This window comes from Triturus cristatus, chromosome 6 (genome assembly GCF_964204655.1).
Source record: "Triturus cristatus chromosome 6, aTriCri1.1, whole genome shotgun sequence".
Lineage (NCBI taxonomy): Eukaryota > Metazoa > Chordata > Amphibia > Caudata > Salamandridae > Triturus > Triturus cristatus.
Window position 1 is genome coordinate 562212897 of NC_140589.1, and position 24743 is coordinate 562237639.

Here is a 24743-nt window from a genome sequence, read left to right on the forward strand (position 1 = left end):
TATTTTCACATCCCTCTCATGTCTGCACAACGACGTTACCTACGGTTCACGGTAGGCTATGAGCATTTTCAGTTTACCGTTCTCCCCTTTGGCTTTACCATTGCCCCTCGGGTGTTCCCAAAAGTGATGGCAGTTGTCGCAGCTCATCTGAGCCGATCAGGGGTTCCAGTCTTCCCCAATCTCTATGACTGGTTGTTGAAGGCGAGCTCACCCCAGACTGTCGTCACCCAACTCCAGACTATGGTGGACCTCCTGCATTCGCTGGGGTTCACAGTCAACGTGCCGAAGTTGCACCTGAACCCTTCTCAGAAGCTCCTTTTCATCGGAGCGGTTCTGGACACAGAGCAGTTCGGGCCTATTCTCTCGAGCAGCGAGTCTGGGATATTCGGGATGTTCCAGCCTCTATCCCGGATTTCGGTGAGAATGACCCTGAGGCTGCTGGGCCTCCTGCATCCTGCTAGTAGATCATGCCAGGTGGCATATGTGGGCTCTGCAGTGGGACCTGAAGTTCCAGTGGGCTCAGCATCAGGGTAATTTGTCCGATGTCCTCCAGATCTCGGTGGGGACTGCACATCAGTTGCAGTGGTGGCTCACGAACCATCATTGGGTCAACGGCAGATCCCTCTCCCTTCGCCAACCAGAGTTCACAGTGATGACAGATGCGTCACTCATGAGATGGGGCGGCCACATGGGAGAGGCGGAGATCAGAGGCCTCTGGTCTCCGGCGGAGTCCGGGCTCCACATCAACCTTCTCAAACTCCGGGCGATTGGTCTAGCACTGAAGGCATTCCTTCCTTCTGTCAAAGGAATAGTAGTGTAGGTGTTCACAGACAACACTTCCACCATGTGGTATTGCAACAAACAGGGCAGAGTGGGGTCGTGGACCCTCTGTCAGGAGGCCCTTTGTCCCTGGAGGTGGCTGGAACATCAGGGCATGTCCCTGGTGTTTCAACATCTGACAAGTTCCCTAAATGCCAGGGCGGACAAACTCAGCCGCTGGTGCTTGATGGATCACAAATGGCGTCTTCACTTGGGAGTGGTGCAAGGTCTCTTTCAGCAGTGGGGAGAGCCTTGGTTAGATCTATTCGCCACCAAAGAGAACGTGCAATGTCAGCAGTTCTGCGTGTTGGAATTTCCAAGGCGGCACTTGCTAGACGACGCTTTTCGTCGCGAGTGGAGTTGCGGTCTTCTAACGCCTTTCCGCCTATACCACTTCTGCCCAGAGTGCTGAAGACGATCAAGCGTGACCGGGCCTAAGTCATTCTTGTGGTTCCGTTTGTGTCCACTTCCTTTCGTATGCCCTGCCTCCTGTTGCCCCTTACTCCTCTATCCCTCCAGGGGCCTCCCCCCTTCTTCCTCCCCTGAGGCCCGCTGGCCCTGTGAGAGCACCCACTCCCCCGAATGCAGAAATGGAGAAGCACTGATTTAGTATGTAAGCAGTGGACCCCTAGTAGGTTTAGGCACAGTTTAGTTTTGATAGGTATCTATTGTTCCACAGATGCCTTAAGGTTGGATTTTCCTTTTTCTTTTGTCTTCTAACTGCTCTGTATAATGAAACATAAACCAACTCATAGAGGGCATAAATGTGCGATAATGATGCTTGGGCAATGGACACAACTACTCCCGGTAAGATATCCTAATATGACAAGATCTTGTTAACAAGGTCAAGAGTTAAGAGGCTGCTGCATCTTAAAGAAAGGAATTTAAATGGGGTTAACATCCTGAGAGTGATTTAATGTTTATTTATCCCTGCAATCTACAATGGATGTTGTTAATTGTCTCAGACGGCTGCAACATGTACATGTTGATAATGTTGAAATTATGTATGGTTTGTATGGCTTTAATATCGTAAATGCCAATAAAGAAGATAGTTTTTTTTAAAATGTTTATTGTGGCTCCGGACTGGGCACGAAGAGTCTGGTATCCCGAGCTCTTGAACATGGCCATCGATCCTCCGATCAGACTGCACCTTCGGGAGGATCTTCTGTCGCAGCAGTAGGAGTTGGTCCTCCACCCAAGCCTGTCCAGCCTCCACCTCCTTGGGTGGAGATTCAGCAGCGACAGTTGACAGCCTTCGACCTTCCTCCTGAAGTCTGTAATGTTATGTTGGTAGCCAGGCGTTTCTCTACTAAAACAGTATACGCCTGTAGATGGAACAAATTTGTGGCATGGTGCACAGCAAAGGCTGTGGATCCCCTTTCTGCCTCCCTTTCTGAGGTTCTCCTCTTCCTGATTTCTTTGGCCCAGCAGGGCTCTGCTCTGGGCACCCTTAAGGGCTATCTTTCAGCCATTTCGACCTTTCTTCGCCTTCCTGATCAGCCTTCGCTTATCAAGTCCCCTATTGGAAATCGTTTCCTTAAGGGCATTACTCACCTGTTTCCTCCTATTCCTTTCGTAATGCCCCAGTGGGACTTGAACCTTGTTCTGACTTACCTTATGTGCGCTCCTCTCGAGCCGCTACACAATTGTCCACTCAGACTCTTGACCTTAAAGACTGCTTTTCTGGTTGCCATCACCTATGCTTGCAGGGTGAGTAAGCTTCAGGCTCTTTCTTCTAAACCTCCTTTCCTTGCTGTTCATACGGACAAGGTTGTCCTTCGAACTAGACCTTCTTTTCTTCCCAAAGTAGTTACCTCTTTCCGCATAGGACAGACCATCACTTTGCCCACCTTCTTCCCGCCCCGCATCCTTCTAAAGAGGAGGAGAGGCTCTACCGTCTGGTTCCAAAACGTGCGCTCTCATTTTATCTTGGTTGCACAAAACAATTCCGGGTGGATGATCAGCTCTTTGTTGGCTATGTGGGTTCCAAGAAAGGTCAATGGGTCGTTTTTTGCATTAAAATCTGTCATTCAATGGTGAAAAAGGAACCTCCAGTAGGGTTGCGCGCCCATTCCACCAGGGTGATGGAAGACACTACTGCTTTGGGACATGGAGTCCCCCTCAATGACCTCTTCCAGGCAGCCGCGTGAGCATCATTGCACGCGTTCACTAAACATTACTGCCTGGATAGCCAAGTCTGGAGAGATGGCTTCTTTGGCCGTTCAGTTCTCCAGGACTTTCTTGTGTAAACTTGGTTCGCAGACTCACCTCCGGAGTTGGTATTACTGGGGTATCTAGTCTAAGGTAAGGAATCTATAACTAATAGTCTATTTCAGATGAACAAGTTACTTACCTTCGGTAACGATATATCTGTAAGAGACATATATTAGTTATAGGGTCCTTACCGCCCCACCCATCCTTCCCGTTCTGCGAACTGACTTCTAGGGTAAGGGACTCCCTTTCAGGGCCCTAGTTTTTATGCACCAGTGGTCAGTGTCTTGCATGGCTCTGCACTTCTGGCGTGGAATGTCGTGTAAAGAGCTGACGTCAGCACGCAGGGGTGGCATCTAAGTAGATACCGCGGCGTCTTTCCTGCGACCACGACGCCACCTACCGATGCACAGGGGTACTGCTGAAGAACAGTTTTTCGGATCCAGTCTGACGCCTGGGGGTAATTCTAAGGTAAGGAATCTATAAATAATATATGTTTCTTACAGATATATTGTTACCAAAGGTAAGCAACTTGTTCAGTAATGAGATAAGCAGGGCAATGTAGATATTGAACAATAGAGGGCTTAGTGATGAGCCCTGTGGGACACCTGAAGTGATGGAACGTTCAGTTGAAAGAAATGGTCCTAGGGGTACTGCTTATCTACGGTTAGTAAGAAAGGATTTTATCCAGGCCAACATGGTGTCAGATATACCACAATCTTTTATCTGAGTTAGGAGAATATAGCGTGAAATAGCATCAAATGCGGCTGACAAGTTCAATAGGATCAGTACCGCATTTTTCCCTTTGTCCAGGGTGCATTTCAGAGTTTCCGCTGTTTCCAATAGAGCTGATTCAGTTGAATGCTTAGGGTGAAATCCTTATTGGCAGGGATGCAGTATCTTAGCGTTTTCACAAAAGTTATTTAGCTGTCTATAGACCAGACTTTCTGTGATTTTGCCCAGAATAGGAAGTAAAGAGATCGGACGGAGGTTGGAAAGGGTGGATGAGTCCATGGACTGCTTTTTCTGCTGGTACTGTTGCTGTGGCCAGGGAAGAGTTAACTATATTGTTAATTACTGGGTTGATGATCTCGATAATCTTATGGATTACCACGGGGAGCATGCATCGCAGGGAGAGCCAGTTTTACATGTCATAATGGGTTGATATGACTGGTCAAGTGTGACTTTATCAAAGACCTTGAGAGATGGGCCAATATAGGTAGGATTGGGCTCAGAATCTAGGACCTGCATGGATGGAGTGGGAAAGTCCTTATAGATGGAGAGAATTGTTTGCTCAAAGAAGATAGAGATTTGATCGCAGAACCTCTGTGATGGGGGAATTTCCTTAACAAACGTTTTAGGATGGGTGAAGGACTTTACTATTGTGAAAATCGTTTTCTGATTCTGATGTGCCTCTAGGATCATTTTTGTGTAGTACTCTTTTTTTCCAGGCTTGATATGAAGGTGTTGTTTTTTCCTACTGATTTTGAAGAGGGTGAGTTCTTCTAGGAAGTATGGTCTTCTCCACCATCGTTCCAGTTGTTTGCATTGAAGGTGGAGCTCTGTTAGTATGGGCATGAACCAGAGTGCTGAGGTTTTGAGTTTTGGGGTGGTTTTTTGTTGTTTTAAGGGAGCTAGCTCATTGCCGTTCGAGGCAATCTATGTGTGGAAGAGTTTGGTGTCTTTTGAGGTGTCTCCCAACAGCGTGGGGATGGATGTGCTTGCCCGGTGTGGCAATTCGATGTTAGAAACCATCCTAGCCCGATTGCGACTTGGTGGCGGATCAGACTATTGGTTGGGGGAAGGATTTGGGTTAGGGGTGTTAATTCTGAAAGGGATTAACGTGATCTGACATCATTTGGTGAATTGGCGAGGTAACAGTTAGTAGGGTAAAATTAGAACACACTCCGTCAAGGGTGTGACCTGCCTGATGAGTGGGTGCTAGGACCAAATGATGAATTCAAGGGTTTCTAGGGCTTCTAAAAAGTTGTGTACTCCTGGTTCATTCGTGCACACTAAATGGAGATTAAAGCCACCTAGCAGTGTAAAATTAGAGTACTCGAGCGTGAGGTGGCCCAATGTTTCTCCTAGGCTTTCCAGAATATCCAGGCTTGTGCCCGGTGGGCGGTAAATCAGGGCATCTGTAAAGGAAGTAGAGCCATTCAGTTTAAAACAAAAGCCCACACTTTGTGTCCCTTTCAGTTTGGTAAGCTCAAAGTTTGTACATTCTGAAGATATCCCGGAAGATAATGGCTATTCCTCCTCCTCTTGTTTAATTTCTGTCTTGTCTACAGATATTATAGTTGTGGGTGAGTGCTAATGCGATGCAGAGATTGCACCATTCCTTAAGCCATGTTTCTGTGCCAAAAAGAAAGTCGAGTTGTAAATCTTCAATCATTTCTTTGATGTCTAGTGCGTGTTCACACAGAGAGCAAATTGCCATTTGCCGTCTCGATTCCATCCATTTTATATTTCCTTCAGGTCTTCTGTCATTCTTCTTGTGATCCTGCCCCTTCTTTGTTTTTGGGTAGACACTGCAGGTCATTGCCAGTGTTATTCTCCCCTCCATCCTGTGCACCCCCTCTTTGATGGCACTCTCCCTTTTGGCGACTAAGCTGACTCAGCTCTTGAGCACCTCAATGAGAGTAGGGTCACTGTCTCGTCATTGGGGCTCACCATGGCCACTCTCTTCCTTTGGCTCTTTCTGTGGCATCAGCCATGTCCTTTCCAGCTGAGTCACCATGGCCTTCTCAGCCTTTTCATGGCCACCGAAGCGGCTCCCACAAGGCCAGAGATCTACCTAGTGGACCACCCCCTCCAGCTGTTGGAGCTTCAAAACCTCTTTAGTATGCCCTTGCAACAACATGAGTACCCTGTTGAGGCAAGATCAGTCACTGGCTGCCTCAATGTCAAGCCACTACTTTGGACAAGTGGGTGCTCCAAATTGTCTGGAGGGGTTATTCCCTCTCACTTCTAGAGACCCCTGCTGCCCATGCTAGCACCTTCAGATCAGCTAACAGAGGACCACCTCTCCTTATTGCACCAGTAAGTGCAGACTCTTTTGGTCAAAGAAGCCATCAAGTGGGTGCTGGCATCAAAAGTAGGTCATGGTTGCTATTCCAACTACTTTTTGGTGCCAAAGAAGGACGGAGGCACCCGCCCCATCTTAGATCTGTGCCCTCTCAATGCCTTCCTGCCGAAGGAGAAATGAAAGATTTTAACACTTGCTCACGTCCTGTCTGCGTTAGAGCCTAGAGACTGGATGGTAGCATTGGGCCTGCAGGATGCCTATTTTCACATCCTCGTCCTTCAAGTCCAGGAGCATTTCTATTTTGATGAGCTCCCCTTTGGTCTCACCAGTGCCCCTCGGTTGTTCAAGAAGGTGATGGCGGTTGTTGCAGCACGTCTGCGGAGGCCTCGAGTCCCAGTCTTTCCCTAATTTGACAGCTGGCTGCTGAAAGCGGGCCCACCTCAGGCACTAGTCGCCCACCTCCAGACTACGGCAGACCTCCGGCATTCGCTGAAGTTCACTATCAGCATGCTGACACACTTGACTCCTTCCCAGACTCTCCCTTTAATCTGAGCCATTCCAGACACAATGCAATTCCTACCATCCAGGACATTTGGGCCATGATGCAGATGTTTCAACTTTAGTTCTGGATTTTGGTGAGACAGACTCTGAGACTGCTTGGCCTGATGGTATCGTGCTGGTGTAGGACGCTTGTTGGCATGTGCGGGCTTTGCAGTGAGATCTGAAGCCCCAGTGGGCACAGCACCAGGGGAATATCTCCTTTGAAATCTGAACCAACCTGGTTTAGGGTTCAAAGGAGACTGCAAAAGATATGCAGTGGTGGCTAGCAGACCGCGATTGGGTCAGCAGCAGACCCCTCTCCCTTCCCCATTGAGAGCTGTCAGTGGTGACCAATGCATTGCTTCTGGGCTGGGCCATCTGAGAGAGAAGGAGATTAGAGGCCTCTGATCTCCAGCGAAGACCTAGCTTCACATCAACCTTCTGGATTTAAGTGCGTTTTGCTTGCCATTGAAAGCTTTCCTACCTTCCATCAAAGGGAAGCTGGTCCAGGTGTTCATGGACAACACTACCTCCATGTGGGCATGCAACAAGCAGGGCAGAGTGGGGTCGTGGATCCTGTGCTAGGAGGCCCTGCGCCTATGGACATGACTGGAACATCAAGACATTTTTCTGGTTATGAGTACCTAGCGGGATAGCTAAACACCAGGGTGGACAAGCTCACATGTTGATGCCTCACAGACCACTAATTGCGTCTGCATCTGGATGTGGCTCAGGGTCTCTTTCGGGACTGGGAAGAACCTTGGCTAGATCCTAGTCACCACTGCTGATATCATGCAATGTCAGCACTTCTGCGTGCTGGGGTTTCTAAAGCGGCTTTCGCTCAGAGATGCATTCCGTAAAGACTGCAATGCAGGGCTCCAAACACCTTCCCACCGATACCTTTTCTTCCCCAAGTTTTGAAGAAGATCAGAACTGACGGGGCTCAAGTCATCCTGGTGGCTCCAGAGTGGACGAGGAGAGTATGGTATCCAGAACTTGTGACCATGAACATCTATTCTCCGATCAGGCTGCCCTCTCAGGAGGATCTGCTTTCACAGCAACAGTGCAGGTTCCTGCACCCGAACCTGCACACTCTCCACCTTTGTGCATGGAGATTAATCAGCGATAGATGAGTGTTCAACTGCCCTCCTGAGGTATGTGATGTCATCTTGCAGCCAGGCACCCATCAACTGAAACTGTATGTGCCTGCCGTTGGGTCAAGTGTGTGGCTTGGTGTGCTGAGAAATACGTTGACCTGCTTTCTGCACCCCTGGGTGAAGTGTTGCTGTTTGTTTTGTTCTTAGTCTGGCAAGGCTTTGCACTGGGCACATTTAAGGGGTGTCTTTCGGCCATCTCTGCATGCTTGTGGTTGCCTGACCACCCCTCCCTCTTTAAGTCACTCATTGTGAAATGCTTTTTGAAAAGATTTAAGCATATGTTTCCTCCAAAAACTTTCATTATGCCCCAATGGGCTCTTAATTTGGCTTTAACCTTTTTGATGTGTTCTCCCTTTGAATTAAAGCATAGCTGTTCCCTCAGGCTTTTGACAATCAAGACAGTCTTCTTGGTGGCCATCACATCATTCAAGAGAGTCAGCAAGCTGCAGGCTCTTTCTGTTCAACCTCCATACACCAGCTTCTTCCCAGTCAAACTGGTTCTCCAAACCAGTGCCTCTTTTCTGCCAAATGTTGTGACACTTTTCCAAGTCAGCAAAAATATCAAACTGCCAACTTTCTTTGCCCCACCTCACCCCTCCAAGGAGAGAAGACGTCGCTGTCTCGACCCTAAAAGCGCACTGTCATTCTATATCGATCATACCGAAGGACACCAGGTGAACGATCTGCTCTTTGTAGAATTCACTTGAACGAAAAAGGGGAAAGCTGTGCAAAAACAGACCACCTCCAGATCAGTCGGACTCTGCATCCACACATTAGACAAGATACAGCCCACTGAGGGCTTGCAGGCCCTTTCCACCAGAGCCGAATCTAAATCTACTGTGTTAGCTCATGGAGTTCCTGCACTGGATATCTTAGGCTGCTACGTGGGCACCCTTGCACACCTTTACCAAACACTAGTGCTCGATAGTCAGGTCCATCATGACGAGCACTCCGCCCGTTTGGTCCTCCATGACTTTCTGGTCTAAGCCCGTTTGCAGACCCACTTCTGGGGAGGTGTTTGCTTTTCCTCTAAGGAAAGGAATCTGCAGCTAGAAGTACTTTATCAGATGAACAAGTTACTTACCTTCAGTAACACCTTATCTTGTACAGAGTCTGTCTAACCGCAGATTGCTTACCGACCCACACATCCTCCCGGTTCTGCGACCTGGGCTTTTCTTCCTATAAGGTGCTTGTAAGCCCTTAGAATCTGCTCACTGGTCAGTCAGCCTTCTGATGTGGCTATAATCTATATAGGAATAGTTACAGAAAGAAACTGATTGTGGTGCACTGGGGAGGCACCTATGTAGTCACTGCACACATCACATCCAATGCAGACGACACCTACACAGCTGATACGGAGCCATTCGATGCCACCTCCCAGCGTATAGGGGTACTGCTCAACATTTTCCAGATCCAGTGTGACACCTGGGAAATACTTTAGGGTACAGAATGTTGCTAGAGTTTCTACCAGAGAAGGAGTTACTGAAGGTAAGTAACTTGTTCGTCTTGCTACGATAATTGGTTCCTCGAACAATAAAAATGATTTGAAGTACAATAAGGCACATTCAAAAAGATTTGTTTAAAAACATGGAGTTTGGACTCTGCATATATGAGCCAAGTGCAAAAATCATTACATCTTAAGATTCTCAATAGGGCTCCTTGCCCTGAAGTTTCTACCCAATTGTTTAGTACATTCTGTTTAATAATGAAGAACGTGCTCATACTCTTACCCCGAGATGCAACTTGCATGACCCAAATAATTGTTAAAAAACGGTGGGGTTTTTCTATATTCTGCCTCGCGTATATTGAAAAAATGTTTCAGTCTGGATTTATGTTGCCTTAGCAAGTGGACACTTATATGCCTGATAGTGTGTTTTCATGTGTTGTAGTTGCACAATGCATAATACAACTTCATAGGCATAGATTGTATGATGCATGAATTCAAGTACAGATTGTTTATGGGTGTCTCTTTAAATGACATTCATGGGTCAGTGCCTTGTAAATGTTCTTTTCCCACCTAGGCGATAAAAAGTGCCATGGATTCGGAAGACACTATGGGGGACCAGCTTTCAAAATCCATCATGTCAGTTGTCAATGATCTGTACCACAAGCGGACTCCGGCACACTGGTGCGTGCTAGCGGGAAATGTCTCTTATCCCCCAGAGTGTTCTGCCTCAACCTGGATCAATGAAGTACAACAACATGTGGCACATTTTGAGAAGATTCTACACCTGGTTAGTATTATCTTTCTATATTGTGATTTGCATGTCCACTGCAGCATCTGTAAGATGAAGTTGAAAAAGATTAGTATAGAAGTGGAATTTAACCTATGTACCTTAATAAGAGAGGTAGCATAACAGATAAAACACTGTGAGATATGTCTCCTCTCCAGCATGGGAAGTGCAGTGTCAGAGAAAAATGGTAATTTTACTCACTCTCCCTATGTGAAACACTAGATAAAAAAAAGCCACTGTGTTTTCTACTGTGTGTACCATCACATAGTATGCTTCGAACTGAAGAGTGACCTTTTCCTTTTGGATGCCACCACGCAGTGAAACCTGTAGAATGTTATGGGCTGCAAGGAGGGGGTGATCCTGAACTCTGTGGGGCATATACAAGCATCACCGGTGCGTCACCTTTTTTGACACTCCTGTGGCGCTCTATGCTAGCCCATACTCACAAAGCCGCACTAAGCCACTTTGGGTGGCTTAGCACAGCCTTGTAAATATGGCTCTCTTCAATTCAGTTTTCTGCAGCAAAGTTGCATGCAATAAGTGTTGCATGGGTGTTCCCAGCAACACCCATGGCTTTTTGGCACTGCTCCAGATTTACAAGAGCCTGTAAATCTGAGGCAACACTAAAAACGGACGACTTTCAAAAGGAGGTGTTATTGTGGCACAACGAGGAGAAATACTTATATTTCTCGTTTTTTGCTCTTTCTATGGGTGCTGTATTCTGCAGCACACATAGAAGGAGCAAAACACCATTAATGGTTGTTTTTGTGCAGGAAGGTGCCCCCTTCTTGCACAAACACAATTATCCCTGCAATGAGGCTATGCACCTCATATTCGGGAGGATCTTCTGCCGCAGCAGCAGGGGAGGGTTCTACACCCCAACCTGTCAATGCTCAGCCTTTTTGCTCGGAGATTGAGCAGCGACAACTGACAGCTTTCGACCGCCCTCTCGAAATCTGTAATGTTATCTTGGCAGACAGGCATCTCTCCACCAAGACGGTATATGCCTGCCGTTGGATAGAATTTGTAGCATATACAGAAAGACAGATCAATCACCTTTATGCCCCCCTTTTTTAGGTTCCTCCTTTTATCCTTTCTCTTGCCAAGCAGGGCTGTGCTCTGGGTACTCTGAAGGGCTATCTCTCTGCTATTTCAGCTTTTTTGTGGTTGCCTGATCAGCCATCCCTCCTCAAATCCTCTGTTGTAAATAGGTTTCTGAAAGGTTTACATTTGTTTCCACCTTCTCCCTTTATTATGCCCCAGTAGGACCTCAATCTCATCCTCACTTTCCTTATTTGCGCTCCCTTAGAGCCCCTGCACAATTGTCCACTCAGGCTCCTTACCATCAAGACGGCTTTTCTCGTGGCTATAACATCTGCGCGGAGGGTCGGTGAGCTTCAAGCCTTGTCGTCCAAGGCTCCTTATATGAACAGATACCCAGACAAACTGGTGCTTTGTATGTGAGCTTCCCTTCTCCCGAAGGTGGTCACTCCCTTTCACATAGGCCAGTCCATCACTCTGCCTACTTTTTACTCTCCACCTCATCCCTCTTAGGAAGAGGAGCGGCTTCACCGCCTGGACCCAAAAAGTGTTGTTGTTCTATCTTGACTGCACATGAGAGATTCGGGTGGATGGCCAACTCTTCGTGGCGTATGTCAGAGTGAAGAAAGAAAGGGCAGTACATAAGAGGACCATCTCACAATGGATCATACTCATCATCATAAATCTGATATGCATTGGCTAAGAAGCAACCCCTGAGGGGTTGCGTATTCCTTTCTCCAGTGCTAAAGCTGCAACCACTGCGTTAGCCCGCAGAGTTCCAGTCCTGGCCATCTGCCAGGCAGCAATGTGGGCTTCTTTGCACACATTTAGTAAACACTACTGCCTGGAAAATCAGGTCCATAGGGATGGGCATTTTGCCTGTTTGGGCCTTCAGTACTTCCTCACGTGAAATTGGTCCGCAGACCCACCTCTGTGTAGGTATTACTTGGGTATCTATTCTAAGGCAAAGAATCTGCACCTATAAGTCTCTATCAGGTGAACAAGTTACTTACCATCGGTAAAACTTTATCTGGCAGAGACTCTATCTAGCCGCAGATTCTTTACTGACCCACCCATCCTTCCCGCTCTGTGAACGGATTTCTAAAGCCATGACTTTCCCCTTTCAGGGCCCTAGTTTTCCACATCAGTGGTCAGTATACTTCGTGGCTTTGCAATGCCGACGGCGCCACGCAAAGCTGAGTGATGCCACCTACTGGCATGCAGAGGTACTGCTCCAGAAAAAGTCAGACTCCTAGGGGTTAATTCTAAGGTGGGGAATCTGCAGGTATAGTCGCTACCAGTTAAGGTATTACCGAAGGTGAGTAACTTGTTCTTTAAAACGGTGGGAGGAGAAAAATATATGTGCAAGATTCTAAGCACCAAGAATAATAAAAAAAACAATGTTTAATTGAAGAATAGTATCAGCAGAAGCCAATGCCAGTAGTATCCGATCACCTTACATCGGCTATCCATTCTGTTTAGCTCTCCACCCTGCCACAAGCCTACCAAAAAGTCTGTTAGACTCAATTAGAGTTGAGTGGTAATGAAAAAACCTTCTATTTGTATAAAACATGCTAAATACTCCAAGTAGTCTGAGCTGTTCTTTCCTGTATGGGTCTGTATAACAAGCATTGTGGGGTCTGAAGGTGTGACCGCTTGTTTAAGATTGGCTTAGCATGCTTGTCTCTCCTTATGTTTCAGGATAAATGTAACCTTTGCTAACAAGTTTTTATTTGTGTCCGTTTTATCTTTCTTTTTTTCAAATAATTTTATTTTGAACATAACATTTAACTTGCTGGAATATCTTCTTTCTAGAAGCAGGCGTTATGTGATTTTCTCCTACAAAAAATGCCTCTTGTCTATTTATCAGGGCAGAGAGAAAATGCCAAGCTACTGGCTTGGAGCATTCAGGAATCCAAAAGGCCTATTATCTGTGCTAAAGCAAGAAACTATCCGCCAGTATTCAGAACGAACAGGCAATGCTGAACCGATAGTTTTTAAAACAGAAATAACACAAAGAGACAAAGACCATGTAAGTATTTAAAATATTGTAATAAATCTCATAAACATGTTAAGATGACTTTTCTCTGTCATGTCAAACGCCGTAATAACCAAATAAAGGTGCGTATCAACTGCCATTTACTCTTAAGGGTATATAAATAACTTTAGTTAACATATGCCAATGTGCTTTTATACGAATACATGCCAATATTGAGTTTTTCCCATCAGTAGTTAGGACAATGTTATATTGAGTTTTTTCCCATCAGTAGTTAGGACAATGTTAAGAGTTTTTGATGCTACTCTGTGCCCTTATACATTTTTAGGGCTGATAAAATTGAACAATCTAGATTTGTGCCTAGGTGCAGATGAACCAAGCAGACTGTTAGATCTGGCATCTTTTGGCATGTTTTCCCCTGACTTTTTGCATAATGACCTCCAGTTTTTGACTTTGCTTTTATTGGCTTCAGGATTCTGTGCACATTACCAATGTTAACCAGTTCTAATGTGCTAATGCTGTTACCTAAAATGTGTTGACAATTATTTTCTCCATGATTGGTATATGTGGTTCACTTATAAGCCCCTGGTAAAGTGGTATACCATATACCCAGGGCTTGTAAACCAAATGCTACTAGTGGGCCTGCAGCACTGATTGTGCCTCTCACAGAAGTAGCCTTTCAAACCTGACTCAGGCCTGCTACTACAGGGCCTGTGGGCGACGTTTACTGCCACTTTGATTCGGCATTTTCTACTTGCCAAGCCTTAAACTCATATTTTATTACATGTCAGTCACCCCTAAGGTAGGCCCTGGGGAGCTCTAGGGGCAGGGTGCTGTGTATGTAAAAGGTAAGGCATGTACCTTTTTGCTTTAGATGTCCTGGTAGTGACAACCAGCCAAGTTCGTTTTCACTACTGTGAGGCCTGCTCCTATCAGAGATTAACATAGGGAATTCCTTAAATACTCATTTTAAGTGTAATTCCTGTTTGCAGAGGAGTAGCTGCTTTATGTTTTATATCATTGGATTAGTAAAGACAAATCATCTTTAGTTGTAAATTTGGATATGGTATTACTAATCTAGAATGCCACTTTTAGAAAGTGGACATCTCTCTGTTCTTAGCTGTCTTGTGTGCCTTTCAGCATGTCTCCAATACAAGTCTGGGGCGGGGTGACAGCTACACTTTGTGCATTTCCTCTAGACAGCCACAAGTACAGGACACTCAGCTGCATCTGCATTCAGCTGACACATACACCTGAAGAGGTAGAGGCCATTCCACACACAAAATACTACCCCCCACATATAGGCTGGCAGACAGAGCTGGGCTGAGAGGAGACTTGTGCACCACAAAGATCATGCTTTGTAGTCACCCCCACTTCAAGGACACATCTGGGCATATGTATTGGGTCTATGACCCCCCCCTCTCACTAGTTCACTTCAGGATCCCATGGAGACTCTGCCAAGAAGAGTCTCTGTGCTACAGGGGGCACTGTCACTTTGCTCACTGCTTTGCTGTGTTTGCATGCTGCCTGCTGATTGCTGGGATACAGGAGGTTCTGCCATCTTGCTACCTGTTCTGCTGTGTTGGCCTGTAGCCTCTGACCTCGGCAATAAGAAGGACTGGACCTGTTCTCTTCAACCTGTTGCAACCGAAATAACTCCAAGGGCTTGTTGGTTTGCCCCCTAGTCAGTAAATCACAGGCCCATCAAAGATTTCATTTGCACAGATGTTCGCTGTGAGGCTCTGCTAATCCAGAGTCTGACTCTGCCTGACTTGCCCTCAACCAATCCTGGGGCTTCGCAGAGTGTTGGCAGCCACTTTTGGGCACCCACACACATCAGTGTAGTGCACCCATCAAGAACCGCCATGTCTGCTTGCTTGAGTGCAGAACTTCATGTTTGTCAACTTCGCTGAAGTTGCAGCACCCGAAGGCACTCCAGCACTACCTGGCCCACTCTGCTCGTATCAAGCAAAGTTGGCTGTCTGCCCTCCGTGACTTTAGTGGCGCATCCTATTCAGCAAGGGGATACTCCAGAAATGTGGGTACCGATCCTGAGGCCGACTGCACCACTACAATCCCCTGAGAAAGGTACTGTGCACCCCGGGGCTTAGGCCCCCCCCCAGCACTCTCATGGGAAGCCCTGAACTGATCAAGTAGATCAGTCTCCCGCAACCTTGAGATTGCATTTTGACTGTAGTAACTTTGAAAGCATTGCTTCGCACTGGCCCGGGGCGAGAGTCTCATCATTGGATCTCATCATTTTTATCTTGTTTTGAAGAGTAAAAGAGATACTATTTTCATACGTCATTGTGGAGTCTTTTATTTGGTGTTTTCCCTGTGTTACTGTATCCAAGTATGCACAACTGCTTTACACATTGCCTCTTATGTTAAACAATCAATCAGCTTTATTTCGATATAATGAATATCTTAAAAAGCAGTACGTAGACTAATGAACAATAAAAGAATAAAAGGAGCCAATACATAGAAAAATAAACATACATTTCATACTACAAGTGGCGCCAATAAATTAGATAAAAACAGTTAAAAATACAGATTAAACAAGATACAAAAGCCTAATTGATCTAATACGCCAAGCCCATCCTAGGAACTTTGCTAAGCCACAAGCAAAAAGGGGCCGTGGGTCATTTTTCAATATACGTAGGGCCTCCTTGTAATGTCTAGTTCCAAGTTCTCTACAGAGTGGTTTTAACCATCTACTGCGGGGGTCTACATAAGCCGGGCATTCAAACAATAAATGGGGAACAGACTCTGTCCTATTTTCACAGAATGGGCAGGAAGAGATTGTTTGGGCCGGAACCTTCCACCTAGAGGTCAGTTCCCCGACGGGAAGTAGACCTACCCTGAATTGGAAATATAGAGCCCTGTCCCTGCGGTTTGTAATAGTATCCAAATATGGTTCACAAAAAAACACATCCTTTACCAAAAGGAAATCCAAGGTGGTCCTGCACAAATTGGCATTACTACTTCTGCCATCGGCTACCCATCTCCAATATATCTTCTTTAGGACAGATTTTGGGGGGGGCAGTTCTATTGTTCCAAGCGTCGCCTAGGCCAAGATTGCCGAGAAGGCGCTTGACTTCCCTCAACCAACAAATCTTTGGCCAGCCTGGCAGGGCCAATACATCAGTTAAGCCTTCCGCATAGCTAGACATTTCTGGGACTCTCCAGATTCGCGCCCATAAAAGGAGAGGACGGAGCCTAGCCTGATCACTAATTGCCCGAGTACCCATATCTAGAAGCAGTGGAAGGGTTGGAGCACTATGGGGGAGCCCCATTAGATCTTTATGGAATTTACTTTCTGAGCGGGATAACTGATCCACATTGTGTACCCACCAGAGTTCAGCTCCATAAAGTGCTGCACTGACACCCCTTGCCCTGTAGATGTCTAATATAGGGGCAATGGGTTTGAGGGTTGAGGCACGTTGTTCCTTAAGAAGGGCACCCACCACCCTCTTGTGGGTCAGCAGCATCTTTTGGTGGTGACATTTCCAACTCATAGAGTCGCAGAGGCGAATACCGAGGTAATCGAACTCCGTAACCCTCTCGAGGGGAACAGAATCTAAGGTCGGTGGTTTAGCTATCTTTTTCGGGGGGTTAAGGACCAGGTACTTAGTTTTCCCTGTGTTAATAACTAACCCCCTTGCATCACAAAAAGATTTAAAGCTAGTTAACAGACTCTGCAGGCCTACCGGGGTTTTAGAGATCAGGAGGGTATCATCTGCAAATAGGAGGGTAGGTATTCTTCTGCCAGCCAGGGATGGTGCATCTGCAGGATGTTGCAGCAGGTGCTCCACCACTCCATTAACATACAATGAGAACAGAGTGGGGGCTAGAACACATCCCTGGCGTACCCCTCTATTTACAGGTATTCGTGCTGTTTTTTGTCCCTGATTACCCCACCTGATCTGTGCAAAATTGTCAGCATGTAGTTTAATTAGCATGTTTAATAAGTATGGTGGAATGCCCTGTTCCTCGAGCACGCTCCAGAGTTGGCTGCGTGGGACCAGGTCAAAGGCAGTCCGCAGGTCTATAAAAGCGAGATACAGACTGCCTTTGCCCAGTACAACCACCTTCTAATACAGCATCATAAGCCGGAAGGATTGCTCTATCGTCCCCATACCCGATCTAAAACCGGCCTGGAAGTCAGAAAGAATGCCCTTTTCCTCAACCCACTGCAGTACTCTGCCCAAAACCACATTTCCCGCCACCTTCTGTGAAGAGTCTAAGAGGCTTATGGGGCGATAATTGGCAGGGTCGTTCCGACTCCCTTTTTTAAAGATTGGAACGACCTCAGCACCCTTCCATGAGACCGGGAAAGTTGCCCCATCAAAACTAGCATTCAGTAGGGCAGCAATACGTTTTCCCCACTCCTCCGGGTTAATGCGTAGCAAGTCCCTTGGTATGCCGTCCGGACCCGCTGCTTTATTGGGGACAAGACATTTGATCGCCCCTACCACTTCCTTGGCTGTAAACAGGAGCTCATCATTAAACTCGCAGGGTACTAAGGGATACTGTTCTGCCAAACTTACCCCCTTACCCGGGAGCATTGTGTAGAGCTGGGAAAAGTGGTCAAACCACGCATCCTCCGGTATGTTGCATGATATCATTGTGTCCACGGGTTTATCCCTAGCTCTTAGTAGGTCCCAGAAACCCTTCGGGTCTTTCCTTGAGCTTGCGGCCTACAAGTCATACCAAAACTGGTTCTCCCATTCTACCTTTGCCTTAAATATAGCCCTCCTGTAATTGCCCCTAGCAACGCTTATCAGGGCTCCATTCTTGGATTTCACTGCCCTTATTAATTCCCCTTTGGCGTCGCGACAAGCAGGTGAAAACCACCCAGCAATGCCCTTCGTAGCGCCTCTTTTATAAGCCCTCCTTCCCGCATTATGGACTAAAAACAGTTCGCCTAGTGCGTTCGTAGTTTGGGCAAACAGTGTGGGTACCTCCTGCGCACTAATTGGGGGGGAATCTAAACGAGGTACAATATTAGCCATTATGGATTTTACCTCCAAGATCTTTCCCTCATTACCAGCAATGTTCTTCCATTTCAGGCGCCTACCATCGTTAGAGGGACACACTTCATGTGTTGTTCTCCACACGTGGGGGATTGGGGGTAGGGAGTATCCCATCCATAGAGGGGACAGAGACAGAGACAAAAGGTTGTGGTCACTGTCGATGGCCGGCAAGACCACCATATCCACCAGGTGAGCCCACAAACGATAGTTCAGCAGTATATAGTCAATCCGTGAGGAATGCCCTACTCTGTTGAACGTATGGGCCCCCAATTGATCTGAATTAGATCTGCCATTAGTTGCTCTAAGGCCATGCTCCAAGCAAAGGGCATTAAGGTCAATGGCACTTTGGGTCCATCTTCTAATTGGCGTAATTTGTAACGGTGGAATACCTCTCCTTGCATCATCGTCTCTGGTGCCTAGCACATCGTCCACAGCAAGGGGTTCAAATGTACAGTTAAAGTCGCCCGCTAGCATGACGAGGGAATCAGCGCTACAATTTCTGAGTTCCTCGTCAATGCCAGTTGAGGGCAGGGTGGACGAGCCGCCCCGTGTGCCTCTGACGTAAATATTAAAGATTTCAAGCACTCTCCCTCCACATGGCCCTCTCACTGTTAGCCTCTGAAGGTCAGGAGACTTAGTAGCTATACATTTAATGAAGTACCGCAGGGAGATGCTTACCCAAATTAATAGCCCTCCCGAGGGGCGCACCTTCCCTCCACTCGGTCGTATGGCAGGAACAAAATAGGTAGTATAACCCATCTTATGTAGAGGTTCCAAGCACCAGGTTTCCTGGAACAAGCAGATCCCAAACGGTTCTATGAATACATTCCAGTCTGGTATGCTTGTGTTCCGTGCAAGGCCCGCTATATTCCAGCTGGCTACCTTCAGGGACACACTGCCAGCCCCTCCCTGCCCCATTGCTGATTCACTTACAGGAGGGGCATTAGCAGTGGCAGTAGCCACCTCAATAATAGGCGACGCCACAGCATCCAGGATTAAAATGTCCCCCTCAACTGACTCTACTGAGCAGTGATGGTGCGAGTGCTTCGGGTGGAGCCACCGGTGAATGCCCCCTAGAGATAGTTGGTGGAAAAAGGGTACTAGTAGGTGACCCCACCAACTCCTCTCCAAATATTAGACTACTAGCTAATCTCTCCCCGGGTGCCACGTTTTGCATCTCCTGTATTGGGCAGATTGCATGTCAGTAGCCTTGCCAAAAACGACCATGCGGCTGGCAAGGGGTATTACCAAATAGGCTAAATTGGGAGAGGCTTCCACGAATCTGTCTGCCATCCCAATCCTCCCACATAGGGGTTCCGGCTGGCCTCACTGGCAAATTAGGGGGATTAGAATAACTAAGGTCGTGGATGCCAATTGGTCCCCCGCTACCTGTTGGGCTATGCTCCCTCACAGGTCCACTGCATACAAAGCTAGCAACCCTTGGATCCTCACAATTTACTATGATGCAATCCCCACTGATAGTTTTTTGCTTAGTACCAATCCAGCCAACTCTCCTTACTTGGATGATCCGTCCCTCCCAAAATTTGGGCAAGGGTCTGTTTTCTTTAGGCCAAAATAGGGTCTTGTTATACAGTTCAGCAAATGTCTCACGCTTACCCGGACTGAGCACAGGGACCCCAGTCAACACGGCTACATAGGGCTGACAGTCAGGGGGGAGATTAACATTGTAGGCCCTCCCACCCTTAAGACCCTCACCTGTCTGCTGTGCATGGATCTTTACAGGATTAGCTGATTTAGGTGTTAAAGTCTCAGGTGTACAAGGGGCTACTGGAATGACGGCTGAGGTGATAGAGTTTGCTTTGCCAGGGGTGCCAGAAGCTGTGGCACATGCCGACCTTTTACCTAAGATGTTATTAGCGGCCTTAGGGGGCTTTAATTTCTCTACTGGCTTGAGTACTGATGGCCCAGGTTTCCTCGCTATCCCTACAGCCATAACGGTAGGATGCAAATTACCATCAGTCACCTCAGGTACAACTGGCTTAATGCCTGCTGTAGTAGCTGTGCCTTGTTGAACTATAGGGGTCTCCCTGCTGTCAGTTCCCCCCCGGCCCATCCTCCCTAATTCTTAAATGCAATTTAATGAATGATTTTAGGGAGAAAAAATTGTCTAGGGTTGCCTGCTCCATTTTATCCACCCGCTCTGATAGCCCCCTGATTTTATCTAACACCGGGAGGAGTAAGGATTTCATCATTTTCTCCATGTTTTCAATTAGGAGAGACTCTGGGGGTGAGGACGCTGCAAGGCCACCAGTCTGTTCTTCACAGGCACTAACCACTGGCCCTCCAGATGTACCCTCCCCCTTCTCTCCCTGTAGCGGGCTGGAATCCCACCCTACTGCCTTACGTAAGCCACCCGTCCTGACGCCAACCCACGTAGGTCTCTTATGGTCTTTAACCAGTCTACTTTTCCATGGGGTAGACAATCTTTTCCTTTTAGTGGGGACTGAGTGTATTTCTGCCTGCACCACAAGGGCCGATGGTGAGGGCGACATCGGGTGAGTAAAAGGATTAGCCAAAGGCAACGAGGAGATAGCTGTCTCATTCGCCATTAGATCTGAGGCCAGATTGTTTTCAGCATGGAGTGCCATGGCCGTCAAAATTTCCAACCCATCTATACTAGCTCTTAGGGCGGCCACACGAGGGTGGTCCAGGGGGGAAGGGGCGGGGGCAGATGGGTCCAGTGTTCGCTCTGGGGAGGGGACCAAAGCTATCGAGCCCAACGATGATCGTCTATGTCCAGGGGGACCTCGAGATAGCCGCCGCTCAGCCATGGCGATTTCTTTGTCAATAACATTAGCCACACGCGTAATAAACTTGTCCATAGTGCCAACCATACCCCCTCCATCCCCCTCCACTCCCCCGCGCCTCTCCTCAGGCTTTTGCCTGAGCGGGTTGACATCGCTACAACAAGACCAGCCCAAATGTAAAAACAAAACCCCTAGTAGTAACCTAGAACAGCTAGGAGCAACTAATTATATGGGCTACCTGATAGCAACAGTCACGATTTTCGGGGGGGGGCCCAACCCAGCCTCCTCCGGCCGCAGACGGCCCGCCCTCTGCCTGGGCTCAGCCCGGCGTCGCCCGCGCGCGTCCGCGAGGCGGAGGAAGCTGCCTGGAAGTGGGCGGTGTCCTGAGGCAGGTTGGGTACTGTAGTCCGCCCCACTCCGCGGTCGAGCGATGTCAGCTGCTCGGCGGCGGGGGCGACCACAGCGTCAGGGCTCCTGCAATGCGGCGAGGTCACTAGTGGCAGTGCGACCCCCTCGTTCGACTGGACAGGTAGAACTGCTCCCCGCTCCTCTAGGGGAGCTGCCTGCTTTTAAACGCCTCCAGGCGCGGCAACCAGGAAGTGGGCGGTGTCCTGAGGCAGGTTGGGTACTGTAGTCCGCCCCACTCCGCGGTCGAGCGATGTCAGCTGCTCGGCGGCGGGGGCGACCACAGCGTCAGGGCTCCTGCAATGCGGCGAGGTCACTAGTGGCAGCGCGACCCCCTCGTTCGACTGGGCAGGTAGAAATACTCCCCGCTCCTCTAGGGGAGCTGCCTGCTTTTAAACGCCTCCAGGCGCGGCAACCAGGAAGTGGGCGGTGTCCTGAGGCAGGTTGGGTACTGTAGTCCGCCCCACTCCGTGGTCGAGCGATGTCAGCTCCTCGGCGGCGGGGGCGACCACAGCGTCAGGGCTCCTGCAATGCGGCGAGGTCACTAGTGGCAGCGCGACCCCCTCGTTCGACTGGGCAGGTAGAAATGCTCCCCGCTCCTCTAGGGGAGCTGCCTGCTTTTAAACGCCTCCAGGCGCGGCAACTAGGAAGTGGGCGGTGTCCTGAGGCAGGTTGGGTACTGTAGTCCGCCCCACTCCGCGGTCGAGCGATGTCAGCTGCTCGGCGGCGGGGGCGACCACAGCGTCAGGGCTCCTGCAATGCGGCGAGGTCACTAGTGGCAGAGCGACCCCCTCGTGCGACTGGACAGGTAGAAATGCTCCCCTTATGTTAAACATGACTGCTCCGTGCCAAAGTACCAGAGGGTGAGCACGGGCTGATTTAAGTGTGTGACTGACTTTCCCTGACTGGAATTGTGGTCCTTACTTGGACAGGGTGCATACCTTTGCCAACTAGAGACCCGATTTCTAACAAAGACCTATGCCAGTATTCAGATTCTCACGTCAAGCTGTTAAGCACTATTTCCCAAATACTATACTTAATGATAATGACATTTATGCAGCACAGCTCTGTGTTAAATGTCTTTAACAGCTGATTCTTTTGCAACCAGTCAATGATTGCACATCTGAAGACAATGAAGAAAAGTAAAAGAACATACTTCTACTAGAGCCGCACAAAACCTCCGAAACTGATTCCAGTCAAATAGTAGTGGCAATATGTTCAAAAGTTTAGGAGCAAACTGAACATAACATTTTCCTTTCAGTCGTTTTCATTGAAAAGCATATGGAATGAAAAGTGGTTACTGGAAAAATTTTGTGAATCATTGAAAATGTAACCTTTTTCTCAGTCTGGCTGAGAAAGATTGAGCTATAAAAATTGCGCGAATTTCGTCTGTAGATGGACCAGATTTCTGCCGTTGTCTGTAGTTTTTCATGGCCAACGAATCATTGTCCATAGACAATCACACAAACTGCATGACTGACAGGTAGAGGATACATACAATTTCACATATTTACACTGCAATCTGCTTCCTTCAAGTTGAGCCCTAACTAAAAAACCTTTATTGGAGGACCTGAGGCTTAAGACTGGCCAAACTTTTTATCTTCAAGCAGCAGGCTCCAGTGAAAAATGTAAAGAGACTCAAAACTCTAATGGATCGTATTGGGAGATTAAACGCTTGATGAGCAGGCTTGAATCTCAACTTGCCAGTGAAGCACTTTAAAACCTCTGGGGACAGAGATGCCAGGGGGGATTCAGGTGCCTACATAGGTCTCAGACACGTTCTTATTCCTTTGTGGGTTGTGATAGTCTGCAGATGAAAATGACAGGGCAAGCTCACAACCATAACAATTGTCTGTTTGGATGTTGTTATTATAGGGCTTGCTAGTTAGAACTTGGTTTGTTAATTTAGTAGTTGCATTAAGTTAAACTATTAAAAGATGATGTTAGATTTCATGGGTTTTAGTAGTCTATCGTAGATAAAAAGTTATGTGTTTGATAGGTTTTTAGTTATATTTTTGTTGTAATTATGTTCTAAATTGTTTAAGTGCTATTTTAATTGTACCCTTTTCATTTTGTCTTTTGTAAAACATTTTTTAAATTTTTAAAATGTCATACAAGTTAAGATTCAGAGGAGGAGATACATCACTTGTTCAGCAGCAGCAATCAGGTGCAAATTAGGTATTTTTGGGGTTTTGTTAAGTCATTCTTTCCATGTCACTACTGGAAGATTCAGGGATACCGCAGCATATCGCTGTTGCAAGAGCAAATTAGGGGGACATTCATGAGCAAGAAGACCCAATGCCAACTGCTGCTGCTAGAGTGGTGTTACAGTTAATAGTGCACAAGAGGGGAGGAGCCTAGCGCGCAACCAAGATGGCCGCGTAGGCTTACGGCTCTCGAGGGCCTCCGCAACCTCCCACGTCTATCCTGACTAAATCCTGGTAAACTTGATGGGCTTTTGCTGATGCATCCGCGCTGAGGTGCCACCCGTTTTCCAAATTCAGATCGGACGCCGGGAACCCGAATGGTCGCCCTCCGAAGATTGCGGCCTGCTGTTGCCTAGGTCCCGATCTCGAGTTGGTGGGGTGCCCAGGTACGAAGTGAACAACAGCGGCAGGCTGAGCCTGACTTGCCGCGTACCCCGCACTTTCACTTTCGTTTTCGAGTCTGTCCTTTTGAGATCGGCTGAGGGACCTCGGTGTTTCAGAGGAGAGCGGACGGCGGAGTGTCTGGCCTGACTTTCGGGCTACACACGGACTTCCTGCCCGCGACTGCAGTGTTCGGCTGGCTTGGCCAACTGGTTCCTGTCCCCGGCTTCGACGAGTGCCAACTTTGGTGGCCTCCGGACGATGGCGACTAGACTAGACGGTGACAAGTCGAAACCCAAGTCAACCCGGAGGGGATCCTATGCACAGGCCAACAATATTGATCGGTATGCGCAGCTGAAGGGATCCCCCAGTGGCTTGCATAAATCGCCTGAGAGGGCTAAAGAGGTTTCGGGCCCATCGTCAGAATTGACCCTGCAGGACGTTATGGGCGCCATTGAGGAGATGAAGGCTGCGGTGGGTCAGCGGTTTGATACCCTGGCGCATAAATTGGACGCGGTCCTTATTGATGTGAATTTGGTCAGGGCAGACCTGTCCAAAACCAACGATCGGGTCGACTCTTTGTCTCAAGCGGTGTCGAGCCTAACTGTGGATGTGGCAGCCCTGCAGACGGAGGTCCGCCGGCTGCGGCTGGCCAGTGACCAGACGGATCGTCGACTTGAGGACTCTGAAAGCAGGGCTAGACGGAACAACGTTCGTATCATCGGAGTGCCAGAAAGATCGGAGGAATCTGCCGCAGATCTATTTGTGGAGGATCTGGTGATCAATCATCTCGCGCCCAAGGGATTGAGCAAGTTCTTTGCGGTGGAGCGGGCCCATAGGATTCCGGGTGGTGCGCCCAAAGTGGGTGCTCCCCCGAGGCCTATAATTGCCCGACTTTTCAACTTTCGAGATAGAGA

The 24743-nt window shown here is 48.0% G+C and overlaps 1 protein-coding gene across 1 annotated transcript in view; it reads left to right on the forward strand.

The window, feature by feature from the left end:
* LOC146817397 (dynein axonemal heavy chain 5-like) overlaps nucleotides 1–24743 on the forward strand; it is a 1608734-nt gene that overhangs the window by 1575751 nt on the left and 8240 nt on the right. Inside the window, exons 104-105 of the mRNA XM_085609634.1 lie at nucleotides 9780–9992; nucleotides 12904–13065. Of these exons, the coding sequence (XP_085465760.1) occupies nucleotides 9780–9992; nucleotides 12904–13065 (375 nt within the window). The remainder of the gene's footprint in view (nucleotides 1–9779; nucleotides 9993–12903; nucleotides 13066–24743) is intronic.